At 42.1% G+C, this 17148-nt stretch overlaps 1 protein-coding gene across 4 annotated transcripts in view; it reads left to right on the plus strand.

The window, feature by feature from the left end:
• LOC118385968 (myosin light chain kinase, smooth muscle-like) overlaps window positions 1-17148 on the plus strand; it is an 82883-nt gene that overhangs the window by 11032 nt on the left and 54703 nt on the right. For 3 of the 4 annotated variants that reach the window (XM_035773250.1, XM_035773249.1, XM_035773251.1), the window contains exons 2-3: window positions 2259-2407; window positions 8943-9099. In XM_035773250.1, coding sequence (XP_035629143.1) covers window positions 2274-2407; window positions 8943-9099 — 291 coding nt within the window. In that variant the 5' untranslated portion in view covers window positions 2259-2273. The remainder of the gene's footprint in view (window positions 1-2258; window positions 2408-8942; window positions 9100-17148) is intronic. The other variant, XM_035773252.1, reaches the window with a different exon arrangement.

Here is a 17148-nt window from a genome sequence, read left to right on the forward strand (position 1 = left end):
TTGAAAACAAGTTCTCATTTACAACTGCGACCTGGCCAAGATAAAGCAAAGCAGTGCGACAAAAAACAGAGTTACACACGGGATAAACAAAAGTACAGTACAGATTTATGGAAAACAAACTTATTATTATGGTTTGATATGACATGACTCGGCTACAGTCACAGTTGGCAACTGAAACTGTTATGAGGCATGGGCCCTGGTCAAAGGTAGTGCACTATATTGGGAATAGGGTGCCATTTGGGATGTACTTTGTTGAGAGGTGTGGGTTACTGGGTTGTTACTAGCCTTATCACAGTCCTGTCCTATGAGCTTCCTGATGCTATTGACAAGCAGTAGTATTGTCCATGTACATCATGGACCCAGTTTTTATTTATTTGGTATTCATTTTTTATTTTTTTTATTCTCCTAACTCATGTTTCCCCCAGCTGTCAGTCAACAGTGTGTCACATTTACCAAAAGCTCCAAGTGTGACTCTACTCTGAGTAAGATTAGATGTTGTGTTCATACACACGTTATCCAGTTTGGCCCCATCATTCTCCTTTCATTATGTCCTTTGTATTTAACTGCAGTCCCCTCCGTGTTGTACACCGGTTTGTCATCCTGGTGATTCATTGTGCGTCCCAAATGGCACCCTATTCCCTATATAGTGCTCTACTTTTGCCCAGAGCCTGGTCAAAAGTAGTGCACTACATAGGGAAAAGGGTATACTTTGGAATGTGTATACCTTATGTGCTGTGGATTATCTCATCCTAATGGCCTCGAGTGAAGGTGAATGACCCCATGGCCATGTAAAAGTGTTTGCTTATTGCTAGCAACGGTCCCCCAAATTGTCAGAGTACATCTCTCCCAGCCAGGTATTCCAGGTATGCATATGTGACTTAACCCTTAGATGAAAGGAGCATTGGTATTGGAGTACTTTGGATGGAACCAATATTCCTGTGGGCCTCCTGGGCCCATGTTGTTAAGGGTTAACACAGTTAAATAGTCTTATGTATGGAAATAGCCACGTTTATGTGGGTTTGCAATAACAGTGATACATTTTTAGTGGTTTGTCTTCTATCAGCTATTGCAAGCATTTTTATTTGCCTGCTTTTTATTATGCCGTGGTTCTTTTTATTGATATTGGTTTTTAAAGGGTATGAACCTTACTTTGACCATGTCGAATGTGAGGTATGAAGCATGACTGACTCGGGGCCATGCAAAACATCATAGCTCAAATAAACTGAATATACATTCTGCAATGTGTCCACTGATAAAGCACCAATGTGCCTATCTTGGTGTTCCAATAAATAATTAATGAAACACAGGTCTGGCTGTGTTTTTGCTGATAGTGGCCCAATGTTATTATTTCATAGATGGCAAGCAACATGGCATCCTGATGATGGATTACAGAACATGCATCCCAAATGGCACCCTATTCCCTATATAGTACACTACTTTTGACCAGAGCCCATGGATCATTTGGGACACGGATAGAAGAATGCATTCAGAAAAACAACAGTTCTGTAGTTAAGGGCAACCTTTTGATGTTCGTGCTATGCTTAGAGGGAACTGTTTGTCGAATTTGTGTACAGAATAACAACTAACAGTTGTTTTTTTTCCCTGTCTTGATGGTTTATACAGCAAAAAGGGACTTTGTTGGTTATTATAGGCCTTGCACATCCTGTCAATTAAATGTTTTCTCAGACAGGAACCATTTATGTTAATTCCTGTGGCTGATGGAAAGTCAATACAAGCAACACAACTGTTTTCATTCTCTAGTCCTCACCAAGCACATGTTTAGATTCCACCTGAGGTTATACTCCAATTTTGTTTGCATCAGTTTCTCCTCATTTTCGTTTTGATTTCCAACTGAAGAGAAGCTAATGAATAAAACAAAGTATTTAACTTTTAATCGAGACCATGTGTTCTTCCTTGATAGATGTGTTTAACGTGATGTTGTGTTAGTTGAACAAAGACTCAGACTTCTTTTGGAAGTAAGCCATCATTTGACAGGCTAAATAGAGTAACATAATATGGACTTTTGAGAATCAAACGGAAAAAGAGGACAAAATTGGAAATCGGACGCCTTTGGGCATTTATTGTGTTTTATCATCGGTCATTTAAAAATAAATCAGGCTGGAGCAACTATATACTTATTAATTCAATCAATAAACAAATGAACCAATTACTCTCAATCCATGTGAAGATGTGCAGCTCTGTTTGTCCTTAGACAAATAATGTTTTCCTACCTTAACTAATTTTATCCATGCAAACAGAAGAAAAAAGGAGGGATGCTCACAAACCCAGCCCCAGGGGTAGCCAGTGGTGATTCCTCCGACGAGCAAGCATCAGGATTCCTAAACAGAGGCAGGCCTTGGTCCTCCACTGCCCCTCCTATGGCAAAGGCAGCCCAACACAGAGTACAGTGAGTTGGCTTCTCTCTGATTTTGTTTACCCTCCCCTTTTCTGTTGCACATACAATAAACATTAAGTCATTAAGAAAGTATGTACCTTTTTTAAAACATATTTTTTTTTGTGTTGACATGAATGTAAAATGTAACACGGCGCATGGTGATGTAATCATTGAAATCTGTCATTGTCTGTCCACTGCAGGGCAGAAATGGCATCTTTATAAACTTGGCAAAAAATAAACTTCCTCCCACTGTCAACTGCATTTACTTTCAGCAAACTTAACATGTAAATATTTTTATGAACATAAGATTCAACAACTGAGACATAAACTGAACAAGTTCCACAGACCTGTGACTAACAGAAATGGAATGTGTCCCTGAACAAAGGGGGGGTCAAGATCATAAGTCATTAAGTACTGCAGTGCATCTCCTCCTCATGGACTGCACCAGATTTGACAGTTATTGATGTGAGATGTTACCCCACTCTTCCGCCAAGGCACCTGCAAGTTCCCAGACATTTCTGGGGGGAATGGCCCTAGCCCTCACCCTCCGATCCAACACTTCCCAGACGTGCTCAATGGGATTGAGATCTGGGCTCTTCGCAGGCTATGGCAGAACTCTGACATTCCTGTCTTGCAGGAAATCACGCACAGAACGAGCAGTATGGCTGGTGGCATTGTCATGCTGGAGGGTCATGTCAGGATGAGCCTGCAGGAAGGGTACCGCATGAGGGAGGAGGATGTCTTCCCTGTAATTCACAGCGTTGAGATTGTTGTTGTTATTGCAGCCAATCTCAGTCCGATGATGCTGCGACACTCCGCCCCAAACCATGACGGACCCTCCACCTCCAAATCAATCCCGCTCCAGAGTACAGGCCTCGGTGTAACGTTCATTCCTTCAATGACAAACGTGAATCCGACCATCACCCCTGGTGACACAAAACCGCGACTCGTCAGTGAAGAACACTTTGCCAGTCCTGTCTGGTCCAGCAACGGTGGGTTTGTGCCCATAGGCAACGTTGTTGCCGGTGATGTCTGGTGAGGACCTGCCTTACAACAGGCCTACAAGTCCTCAGTTCAGCATCTCTCAGCCTATTGCGGACAGTCTGAGCACTGATGGAGGGATTGTGCATTCCTGGTGTAACTTGGGCAGTTGTTGCCATCCTGCACCTGTCCCACAGGTGTGATGTTTGGATGTACCGATCCTGTGCAGGTGTTGTTACATGTGGTCTGCCACTGTGAGGACGATCAGCTGTCCGTCCTGTCTCCTTGTAGCGCTGTCTTAGGCGTCTCACATTACGGACATTGTAATTTAGTGCCCTGGCCACATCTGCAGTCCTCATGCCGTCTTGCAGCATGCCTAAGGCACATTAACACAGATGAGCAGGGACCCTGTGCATCTTTCTTTTGGTGTTTTTCAGAGTCAGTAGAAAGGCCTCTTTAGTGTCCTAGGTTTTCAGAACTTTGACCTTAATTGCCTACCGTCTGTAAGCTGTTAGTGTCTTAACGACCGTTCCACAGGTGTATGTTCATTAATTGTTTATGGTTAATTGAACAAGCATGGGGAACGGTGTTTAAACCCTTTACAATCAAGATCTGTAAAGTCATTTGGATTTTTACAAATTCTTTGAAAGACAGGGTCCTGAAGAAATAGGGACAAACGTTTTTGCTGAATTTATATATAGATCCCATATGGTATTGATCTCTAGTTCTCCCCATTGTTCTAAGGTGTTAGAGGGGGCAAAGGAGGGATTTCTGTCAACAGGAAGCAGGAATGATATTGGTGTAAGGTCAAAATAGACTTTAATTTGCTTCCAGATTCGGACCGTGCTGTGTATAATAGGATTGTCACTATAAAGTGACATCAACATGACAGGTGACAAAACCAGTGCCAATAGAGAATTGGGGGCAATCCTCACGCTCCATACTAAGCCAACTGGATGACGGAAATGCATCATCCAGCAAAAACATAACAGCACAGAGGTTAGCAGCCCAATAGTAAAATAGAACATTTGGGAGAGACAATCCTACTTCCATCTTGGAATTAGAGGTGTTTTTACCTATCCTGTGTGTTTTATAATCCCAGATGAATGGATTGATAATTGAGTCCAGTTTAATGAAAGGACTTAGGTATGAATACTGGGATGTTCTGGATTAGGTAAAGCAGTTGTGGGAGGAAGACTATTTTAATGGCATTAATTCTTCTGAGCAATGAAATTGGGCGAGTTCTTAAATTGTATGTTTGTCTTGAGTTTTTGCATCAGAGGGGTGAAATTCTCTTTAAATACTGAGGGGTATTGTTTGGTAACTACATGCAGTGCCTTGCAAAAGTATTCATCCCCCATTAAGTTTTTCCTATTTTGTTGCATTACAACCTGTAATTTAAATAGATTATTATAATGTCATGTAATGGACATATACAAAATAGTCCAAATTGGTGAAGTGAAATAGATTTTAAAACATATTTTAAAAATATAAATAAAAATGAAAAGTTGTGCATTCATATGTATTATCCCTTTTGCTATGAAGCCCCTAAATAAGATCTGGTGCAACCAATTACCTTTAGAAGTCACATAATTAGTTTGTTTGCACACAGGTGGACTTTATTTGTCACATGATCTCTGTCTGTCTGTGTGTGTGTGTGTGTGTGTATATATATACACCTGTTCTGAAAATCCCCACAGTCTGCAACACCACTAAGCAAGGGGCACCATGAAGACCAATGAGCTCTCCAAACAGGTCAGGGACAAAGTTGTGGAGAAGTACAGATCAGTGTTGTGCTAGAAAATAATATGAGAAACTTTGAACATCCCACGGAGCACAATTTTAAATCCATTATTAAAAAATGGGAAGAATATGGAACCACATCAAACCTGCCAAGAGGGCCACCCACTAAACGTCATGGATCAGGCAAGGAGGGCATTAATCAGAGAGGCAACAAAGAGATAAAAGATAACCCTGAAGGACCTGCAAAGCTCCACAGCTGAGATTGGAGTATTTGTCTACAGGACCACTTTAAGCCGTACACTCCACAGAGCTGGGCTTTATGGAAGAGTGGCCAGAAAATAGCTATTGCTTGAAGAAAAAAATAAGCAAACACGTTTGGTGTTTGCCAAAATGCATGTGGGAGACACCCCAAACTTATGGAAGAAGGTACTCTGGTCAGATGAGGGTACAATTGAGGTTTTTGGCCATCAAGGAAAATACTATGTCTGGCGCAAACCCAACACCTCATCACTCCGAAAACACCACTCCCACAGTGAAGCATGGTGGTGCAGCATCATGCTGTGGGGATGTTTTTCCATCGGCAGGGACTGGTAAACTTTTCAGAGTTGAAGGAATGATGGATAGTGCTAAATACAGGGACATTTGAGGGAAACCTGTTTGTCTTCCAGAGATTTGAGACTGTCACCGAGGTTCACCTTCCAGCAGGACAATGACCCTAAGCATACTGCTAAAGCAACACTCGAGTGGGTTAAGGGGAAACATATTTAAATGTTTTGGAATGGCCTAGTCAAAGCCCAGACCTCAATCCAATTGAGAATCTATGGTATGACTTAGACTGTTGTACACCAGCGGAACCCATCCAACTTGAAGGAGCTGGAGCAGTTTTGCCTTGAAGGGGCAAAAATCCCAGCAGCTAGACGTGCCAAGCTTATAGAGACATACCCCAAGAGACTTGCTGTTGTAATTGCTCCAAAAGGTGGCTCTACAAAGTATTGATTTTTGGGGGGGGGGGGGTGAATAGTTATGCACGGTAAAGTTTTTCTTTTCTTGTCACAATCAAAAATATTTTGATCAAATGATACAACCCCCCAAAAAAAAAAAAAAAAATAGAGATATTTTAATTCCAGCAAAATAGGAAAAATGTCAAGAGGGGTGTATACTTTCGCAAGCCACTGTATAGGAGAATGTCATCTGTGTATAGTGAAATCCTATTATAGCCGTATATCGCCTGAGCGAGAGATTCAATGATTAGAGCAAAAAACAGAGGCAACAGCGCACAACCTTGCTTTGTCCCTATATAAAGGTTAAATCGTGGTGACAAAGTTTGGTACGTGGGTATTCTCACACAGGGGTTACTATATAAAAGCTGGATCCATTTTGTGAACCCATCTCCAATATTACATTTCTGTCGGACCTTGAATAGATAGGACCACTCAACTTGGTCAAAGTCCTTTTCGGCGTCCAAAGATATAACGACAAGGTTGAAGAGGCTCCTGGGATTGAAGAATGAGTTTCTGTTAGGGATAAAGAAGACCGCATATTTTAGAAAGGCCTTTTATTGTCCCCAGCACAAGGTGCACCTGTGTAATGATTGTGCTGTTTGATCAGCTTGATATGCCACCTGTCAGGTGGAAGTATTATCTTGGAAAAGGAGAAATGCTCACTAACAGGGATGTAAACAAATTCGTGCACAAAATTTGAGAGAAATACACTTTTTGTGCGTCTGGAAAATTACGGGGATATTTTATTTCAGCTCATGAAACATGGAACTGAAATTTTACATGTTGCATTTTAAAATATTTTTGTTAGTATACTTGCAGAGTAATAATACATTAACTTTTTGTAGATAGACTGCATTGACGTTGGGGCCAATCAAGCTTCTTTTGTTAGATTCATTTAATGTCACTAACATGTTTACCCAGAGCTCAAGCTAAATCCTTCCCCTTCTTGTGATGCTTTTGTTTGCTGACAGGGCATGTCAATGTCATGTTTTGAGTGTGTCATGCCATGTCTGTGAGGTAATAACCCAATGGCAAAGGCTGTGTCCCAAATGGCACCCTATTCCCTATACAGTTCACTACTTTTGACCAGGGCCTCAACTAAAAACACATTTCAAAGCCCCTCAGTTACCCTGAACTGACACCGCTCTCACAACACCAAAAGAGCAAGAGGGCTTTACAACACGCCACATCAAATACACAGCTGTATTGACATCATTATTAATCCCATGTGATGTTACGTGGCATTGTGTGGATTTGGGATATGAATTGTATTAAATTCTAATAAAGGCTATGCTCAAGTTCTTTGTTTGAGGCTTGAAAGCCACTGCCATTGAACCGTAGAGTACAACGAGTTTTTTTTGCAAAGTTTTTTTTTGAAGCAGATTAATGAAACTAAATGCGGCATGAGCTTTCATCCTCTGCTCAAAGGTATAACTGCCTTTCCTGTTTCCCAGTGGAACTGGTAGTTGTTAATCATCAAATCCTTTTGCTTAATACCACCAGTACTTGTTGTTAAGCTGGAGAGTAGTCCAACAAGCCCTTCTGGCATCTCGTGGAGGTAACATTCATGGTTTTCTACCCTGTGCCACTCTCACGTTCATCCTCAGGGGGCACCGGCTGCAGCTCCATATTGCTGCAGCTCCATATTGCTGCAGCTCCATATTGCTGCAGCTCCATATGGCTGCAGCTCCATATGGCTGCAGCTCCATATGGCTGCAGACTGACGGCCCCGTGTTTATACCAGCGTTAGGCATCTAACGTCTCAAAACAGGCAGGATAAAAACACGTGTACTTGTCCCAACTCCTCTATTTGAGACCATGGTGGTGATTAACACATTCCACACATGGATATACAATGACCAAGGCATCTGTCGGACCTACTGAGTACAGTATGTGGGTGTTGTCCTTATTTAGCTATTCTAATGACTTAGATTAGATACGCAGGGATGCAAATGTTGGCCAGCTAGAGCTAGATTGAGCACGTACTGTGATCCAGAAAACTTTGAGTAGTCAAATATGGTGATTATTCTTTTTGTTGAATATTTTTTTTGGGGTTGCTTATTTGCTCTAAATTTGACTTTTGACTCTGTCACAGAAATGTGGTCGGGGGGCTGAAAAGGTGTCTGAGTGCCATTTCTGTTCAAGCCTGTGCTGGAAAATAAACATGGGAGGTATTTCCCCTAAATCATCAGGAAAAGGAAGTTGCAGTTATTTTCTAATATTTCCTTAACTACCTCTACAGCTTGGCCTTCCAAAGCTAAACTAGGTGTATAAGAATAACAAGCTCAAAACTTGCAAAAGTAATGATTGTTAAAAATCATCCATTGATTCACAATTGTTTTTATGGTTGATAAGGTCTACTGATTTGGCTCGACACCAGGGTGTATTCATTATACCGATTCTGTTGCAAAGAGGTTTGTACGCTTGCAACAGGAAATGTTTACTCCAAACTGAGAACATTTTGCAACAAAAACAAGCATTTCTATTGGACAGATTCCGGTAGGTCCCTTCCCATTTTCATTCCGTTTGCTCTGTTTGGTTCTTTTAACGGTTTACGTTGCGAGACGTAATAAATACACCCCAAATGGTGGATTAGATTAAAGAGAAAAGTATATAAAGACAGGAATCACATTTCGATTTCATCTGTAATATGTGAAGCCAAACAGCCATTAGCTGTGTCCCTATTCCCTTTATAGTCTGCTATGGACCCTGGTCAAAAGTACTTCACTACGTATGGAATAGAATGCCATTGGGGATGTGGCCTATAAAAGTGAAGAGCATTATCAAAACAATTTTCAATAAAGTAATTCTATCCTTTACAGAAATATGGGGGATGTGCAGCTCGTGACTACAACGCGTATCTCCAAGACCAGCTTGACATTAGGCCGCGGTTCTCCAAGTCCGGAGTCTCCAACCTTCACTCTTCCACCCCGCAATGCCCGGGTCAGCCCAGGAGAGACCGCACGCCTTGATGGGAAGGTAGGAATCGCTCTCTCAAAGCCTGTCCCAATTCGCTCCCTGTATCCCTTCCCCTTGGTCCTATCTTCGTTTATGTTAGCATTTCTGAATAGGTATAACCAGTGTAGTGGTAAGGCTTCCACCATATCTGCAAACATTGAAAGATTAGGACCATAAGGAAGAGAGTGATCCAATTTGGGAATGGACCAAAAATGTAATGTTTTTCCTCCCTCCTGACTTTGTACCAGTTATATGTTTATCTTCAACCCACCCGAGTGTGCGTGAGCTGAGCATGTTGTATAACCTTCATTGTGTTTGGAGTAGAGGTGCTGAAGTGTACTTTGTTGCCTTGGGTTAAGGTCTTGTGTTGACCCCCACCCCACCTCCTGTTAACCTCCTGTTAGAAGGCCCAAGGCTCCTACTGTGCTGTTTCTGAGCTCTCCTTGGCATCCCTCTCTGAGTATCACTGTCTGTTTGGACTTGGCCCAATCCCAAATCGACCCCTACACCCTATGCACTTGTGGAGATGAGCAATATGGTGAAAACTCCACCTAGCCTATCCAAGGGGCAAGGTGGAGATATTGCCATATCACTAACACCTATAATATCTTTTCGTATCTCCACGTGCGTAGGGATTGATTTGGAATTGGGCATCAGTGTCCAATTTATCAGCTCACCCAGTGTGGTCATGGGTGAGCAACCAGGCTTTTTACAAAACAAATGACAGTCTCAGAATGCTTTTCCCAACGTACTTGAGGCTGGCAGACGGTACTGTCAAGTCTTGATTTATCGCAAAGGTCCTTTTGGCAAAGATTGCTTGAATTTCCATTTTCCAAATGATTAATGGATGGTGACTTGTTATCCTTAAAAATACATTTTTGCCCAATATGTTTTGAAGTTAACCAAACATTTAAATCATTGATGCGTAGGCTATGCTTTTTTAAAAATACACTTAAAAAATGGGAAAAAAGAGATCCATGTTGATCGGGATTAAGTTAGAGGTTTATCATGGGTGAAATGCTAGTCAGGAAGAATAATGTAATTTATGCCATTTAGCAAACACTTTTATCCAAGCAATTTAGTCATGTGGGCATAAGTGTTTATATTGGTGGCCACAGTGCGACTCGAACCCACTATCCTGGATGTGCTAGTGCCGAACTCTACACAGGACCACAATGCTTTTCTCCAATACATTTGATTTCCTAACTATATCTCCAGAGTGTAGGTCATTGGTTTTGTGATCTTGATTTGTTATCCACCAAAAATGCACGATTGAAATGTTACTCTGTCCACTGCACATGTCGTCAGCATGGCCAGTCAGTTAAGCTAGACAAACTCTCTACAGTGGCTTTGCTCTGTGTTTGGAACCTTTTCATCATGTACCCGTGTCATGTTTTGACACTCCCCTAAGGGTCGGTTCTGCTCCTCAGATGTCCCGGTCTCAGTTCCTGTCAAGTCTCCCCACTGCGTTCCATGTAAAAGGGATAGTTCACACACAAAATAAATGACATTGGTTCACTTACATTGTAAGCAGGCAGTCAATACTTTGGTTATGTTTACCTTACTGCTCTCTTCAAATGCTAATGAGTCCTCTTTAAAGGGGAAGTTCAGAATTTTACAACTTGATGTTCGATGGTTCCTCACCCTGAAAGTAGTCTACGGGCCAGAAGAAACTGTAATCCATGGTTCGGTTTTAACAACATGAAGGCAGTGTTATGGCCCTGCTGTGTGTGGGATCGCTCTTCGATTGGAAAGGATGTGTGACTAATGAGACTGTGGTGTTACAGAAAGCAGGCTCCTGTCGCTTTGAGTTCACCTCCACCGTACACATGGTTTTCATTCGGCTTCCCTGTCTCTGCTTTGAGTCTAATGTGAAGTAATGGAGTCATTTCTGGGGCTCATGGTAAAAATCCAAATTGCATCCTCTTTATGAAACGATAAAGGAAAGCTGGGTTCCCCAACTGGCGGCCCGCGGGTCAAAACCATGTGTATGGTGGACCCCCATGTTTTGTGGACATAAGATAGAAAAACACCAGGAAATCAGCTCCAAGTGATTTTCAAATCTGTTCAAGTATTCCCACGCATATTAGAGACATTCTGTATGTGATCGTATACAAATAATAATAATTGATTGGATTTATATAGCGCTTTTCTACAAACTGAGGAACTGCTAAGCACTTTTTACATAGTAGGGGGAAACTGACCTCATCCACCATCAATGTGTAGCACCCACCTCAGGGATGCACGGTGACCATTTTCGTGCCAGAATGCTCACCACACATCCGGTGAGGAGTGATATATGCCGATTAGGTGGGCATGATGGAATGTGGCCAGGTTGGGAATTTAGCCTTGATACCGCTGTGAACTCCCCTACTCTTACAATAAGTGCCATGGGATTTTGAATGGCACCAGCTTTAATGTCCTATCCGAAAGACTGCACCCTACGCAGGGCAATGTCCTTAAATGTAATCCAGGTGTGAAACGATTGTTTTAGTCAAATATTCTATCTGTTTAGTCAGTCAATTTGCAGCCCCACCGTCCGCTCAAGAAACATTTGCCCCGCATCTGTATCTAGTTAATGATCCCTGCAGTAAAGTCTTCAAGAAGGAGAGAGAATTCGGAAGGAACTGTTAACAGGCGTTTGCCGACAATTTAAAGTCAATAAATAATGCCTATCAACCAATCAGCATCCAGGATCTGAACTACCCGTTTCCAAAGTTGATTCAACTAAACCAGGCTGGACTTCAACCAGTGCTCATGATCAAGATCCAGTATGAATGTAAAAACCTCCCCTATCTTCAACTTCCTCTGGCTTCTCTAACATACCATCTTTGCCTGTGTTGCCGTCAATGAGCTTCCACATTTTAGTTGATTTTTTCCCCCCCTTCTCAAATGGCTCTTGGTACTCTAAATACTCTCGCCGCCCGCAAACCCTTGCGGTGTGCTCCTAAAACACAGTGGGTAAGGCAAAGGGAATTGAAATGATAAATGCCGCTGCAGTCTGGAGCCGGAGCCAGGGAAGCAGCAGGAGCATGGAGCTAGAAGCTTGGGACTGCTGAGGGAGTTAGAGGAGAACTGGACTGACTTTGTGTCTGACAGTGACTGCAGCTCAGACACTCGGTCAGAATCCATTGAGCTGTGGCCACAGATGTTTAACACCACAGAGCACCACAGGTCCACAGAGCACCCTGTTGTGCTCCACGTGTATAGCTCACTCACAAAGGAAGCTCATCCCTCCACCCTGTGTCATCCTAATCTATGAGTTTATTTGAATTTGTCTGGAAATGTATTTAAGATCTTTAAAGTTAAGTTGTGTTGGATGAAATGTGAATAGGGAAACATTCATAAGGATCCAAGTTGGGTTGCTGGGATTTCTGGAAAAACTGGGAATTTTGGGAAAGTTACCATAGATTCAAGTATGTCTCACCCGCCTACTGTAATTCCTATGTTAAAGGATACACACTTCTGACTGTTGTCATGACACACCCCTGACATAATGTAAGGAAGCACATTATTGAATCCCCCCTGAAAATATTGAGATGGCATGATAATGGCTGCCTCAAACAATTCTGGTCATTGATAGCAAAGCCTTTGGCAACCAAGAGCTGTTTCCTGATAGAATGGAGCTAACTGTTGGAGTTGAGAGGTCCAGTTTGGGGGAACTGTTCTGTTAGAAACCCATTTTAGCACTCTGGTTTTAGATACAGTACCGATCATATAGGTTCATACACAGCGACCCTAATATGTAATTCTATGGGTTCATATGGTTCAAATTGGTTTATTTTGGGCATAATAACCCACTGATATTGAAAGTACTTTAAATTTAAGTACAGCTAACTTGAATATCTTTAATTTAAGAAATATAACTGACACAATGGAAATTGTTTCTGCAGACTGACTACTCGCCTGGGTCACTTCTGTTCTGGCACATTGACAGTATGGATAAATCTGTATTATTTATAGATCCTAAACACAGACCTTTTGCATTCCTGTGCTGCACGTTGGACCAACAATAACAATACCTTCAGTTCTAATTCTCTAGCTCTTTCTATAATGTGTAACAGTCTTGGCATTTTAACCTTCATACAGTGATTATGTAAACAAGATTTTGGACAATACATTTTCTTTCCAATTCTAACACATTGTATTTCAATTACTGTTGATACTAAACCAACGCTAAATCCAACATCGAAATAAATGGATGTGTATTTTTGCTATGAGGATAGTCTAGTCCCGCCTTATGCATCACTTCCTTATCCTTTGGGATTGGTTGTTTGTGATGAGGGTGAGATGCTTGTTAGCAGAGGAAGAGAGAGCCAGCATTGCGGTGTCTGATTCAGTACAGCCTGACTGTCCAGTGGTAAGGATACCTGGGTTCAAATATTATTCAATGCTATAAAATGCTCCCAAAACTGTCACTCCAAGCAGGCTAGTCCAAACGCTCAAGTTATTGAAAGAATTGAAATAGTATTTGAACCCAGGTCAGGTGCTGAGACAGTAGATATATGGAATGCGTCTTGATAGGGATTAAAAGATCTTAGTCTTGTGACTTTCAGCTTCCTGAGGTATTGTTTTTTTCAGAGCCGCTGGAGCAGAACCCAGGCAGCTCCTCTTCTGCTTGGATGCTCTGCAACAACACAGAATTTCTCCAACTGTTACTTTTTGTGGAAGTGTACAGTAGTACCTCAAACTGTGAGGGAGCTAAAGCATGTTTGTGTGCAGTGAGAGCTTCTTGGTGGAGGAATTTTGAAATGACTTTAAAAATATTGTGTGGGATGTAGAAATGTTCAGCACCAACCTTAAGACTTTAGGTTCTTTGGTATCGATGGAATGGAACACTTTGGGCATCTGCCAGCCAAATGCCACACACACACACACACACACACACACACACACACACACACACACACACACACACACACACACACTGTTAGATTAAAGCGGGCTCCCACCATCTATGATTTACAGACGACCTTCAAACAATGGTATCGTGTGCACATATGGTTATCTGCTTCCAGGAGGAGGTCATGTGTCAGGGAGTTTGTTACTTTGTTCTGTTGCTCTCCCAGGCAGCATTCATCACTACTGAAGAAAAGATCCATCACCTCTCCTTACGTCTGTGTCCCAAATGGCACCCTATTCCATATATAGTCCATTGCTTCTGACCAGGACCCCTAGGGCTCTGGTCAAATGGAGTGCACTATATATGGAATAGGGTGCCATTTGGGATGCATACTAAGTCCTTACTCTTGACATTGAGGATCCAAGAAGAAGAAACCTTCCCAGTGCTGTAGGTCATGGTGCGACAATAAATACCACTGTCCCCCTTCTTTTGCCCGTCTAGATTGAAGCTTTTTCAATGGCTCTGTGTTACGTAGCGGGAAACTTGACTTCTCTTTTATCAGAACAGTGCAAGTTGTAGCTCCTCTGGCACGAAGTAAAGATATTTGTGGGGTCAGATACTGATCTCGATGCAGATGTTCCTGTTTATGCAAATCCCCCTGTTATCATTATAACAGAATCACTAGAAGCAACATACAAGGCGATCCAATTTTTTCTTTGCTATTATTATCCGTGAAACCCTTGCCCCAGGCAATTCTTACATTTAAGGAAATGACACCAATATCTCTAAAATATACTGACCACTTCATCTCATTATACGCAGTCAATGTTTTACTATATCTAGACAATGTATCCCAATCGCTCCCAAACGCATTAAAAAGATCATGGATAAATTCAGCGCCATCAAGTTTTAGCAAATTAATCAGCCCTACTGCCTCTTAAGACTCTGATGGAGGACTCCATCTCTACTTATAGATTCCCAATTGTTTCCAATTTTAGAAATTTGGGAGTAGATACATTTCTTTCCTTAGATAAAACCATTTTCAGAAACTTTAACAGAACACTCAAATCAATTCAATCCGACCTCAGTAGATGAACTAACGGTTGCTTTAACCGGCAGAATAACCATTATCAAAATAAATATATTGCCACAGCTGCATTTCTGTAGTTAAATGCTTCCCATGGTTCCCACTTCTGGTTAACGGGATAAAATGCGTAGTGTAGTTTAAACATTTATGTCAAGATAAGCCATCCTGAATAACATTTATAAACTTACAAAGAGAGAAAGACGTAGGAGGACTATCCATACCAAACTTTAAATTCTATTTTCAGGCTCGAGCAATTCGCCCCGTCAAATTGGTTTAGACATGATTTATTCTGCCCACTCGCTGAATATAGAGAGATCGTGTATCGTATTACCCTGGAAGAGGCTGTCTACTGATTATAAGCCTTAAACAATGCAAATCACACTTTGTTCAAAGTAGAGCTCTGAGACAGGATTGTCGAGGCACAGACCTGGGGCAGGGTACCAAAACCTGTCTGCAGCATTGAAGGTCCCCAAGAACACAGTGGCCTCCATCATTCTTAAACGTAAGTAGTTTGGAACCAACAAGACTCTTCCTCGAGCTGGCCAAACTGAGAAATTGGGGGAGAAGGGCCTTGGTCAGGGAGGTGACCAAGAACCAGATGGTCACTCTGACAGAGCTCCTGAGTTCCTGTGTGGAGACGGGAGAACCTTCCAGAAGGACAACCGTCTCTGCATCTCTGGCCAGACGGAAGCCACTCCTCAATAGGCACATGACAGCCCGCTTGGGGACTCAGACTATGAGAAACAATATTCTCTGGTCTGATGAAACCAAGATTGATCTCTTTGGCCTGAATGCCAAGCATCACATCTGGAGAAAAGCAGGCACCATCCCTACGGTGAAGCATGGTGGTGGCAACAGCATGCTGTGGGGATGGTTTTCAGGGACTGTGAGACTAGTCAGGGTCAAAGGAAAGCTGAACGGAGCAAAGTACAGCGAGATCCTTGATGAAAACCTGCTCCAGATCACACAGGACCTCAGACTGGGGCGAAGGTTCACCTTCCAACAGGACAATGACCCTAACTGCTTCGAATACACCGACAGCGTCTTTGCGCAAAATAGTATGCAGCATCATCTGGATATATATGCAACAAAAGTTAAACATTTACCTAGTGTTAGCATTTCTGTCAAGACGTCTTTTTCATCCAGTTTGATGCATACGTTCTATAAATCCATCGTATGCACCACACCGAACGCACTGCAACTGCTTCTGCTTTGGAAATTAATGTAATTCTGGTTTACCAAAATGCGATGACGCCGTCGGTGTGATCACAGGAGTGGCTGCAGGACAAGTCTCTATGTCCTCGAGGTTCCCAGCCAGACCTCAGACTCAAACATCTCTGCAGAGACCTGAAAATGGTTGTGCAGCGACCCTCCCCATCCAACCTGACAGAGCTTGAGAGGATCTGCAGAGAATGGGAGAAACTCTCCAAATTCACGTGTGCCAAGCTTGTAGCGTCATACCCAAGAAGACTCGAGGCTGTAATCACTGTCAAAAGTGCGTCAAAGTACTGAGCAAAAGGGTCTGAATATTTTTTTAATAAAAAAAGACTTTTCCGAAAATTTCTAAAGCATTTTTGCTTTGTCAATATGGGATAGTGTGTGTAGATGGAGGGGGATTTAAAAAAAAAAAAATCCATTATAGAATAAAGCTGTAATGTAACAATGTGGGGATTGAATACTTTCCAAATGCATTGTTTACTGAACAAAAATATAAACACAACATGTGAAGTGTTGGTCCCATGATTATTGAGCTGAAATGAAAGATCCCAGAAATGTTCCATATGCACAAAAAGCTTATTTCTCTAAGTTTGTGCACAAATTTGTTTACATCCCTGTCCGTGAGCATTTCGGCTTTGCCAAGATTCTCCATCCACCTGACAGGTGTGGCATATCAAGAAGCTGATTAAACAGCATGATCATGACACAGGTGCACCTTGTGCTGGGGCCAATAATAAAAGGCCACTCTAAAATGTGGACTTCTGTCACACATCGCAATGCCACAAATGCCAAGTTATGTTGACGTGGTATTACACTCTGGGTCAATAGCCAGGCCAAAAGCATCGATCTAAATATGGCTCTGGCCAGGCATAAAGTACATTCAACTGTCCAAGTGGCCAACAAATATCTGGCAAAAAGAAAA

This window comes from Oncorhynchus keta, chromosome 7, assembly GCF_023373465.1.
Source record: "Oncorhynchus keta strain PuntledgeMale-10-30-2019 chromosome 7, Oket_V2, whole genome shotgun sequence".
In the NCBI taxonomy this organism is placed as follows: domain Eukaryota; kingdom Metazoa; phylum Chordata; class Actinopteri; order Salmoniformes; family Salmonidae; genus Oncorhynchus; species Oncorhynchus keta.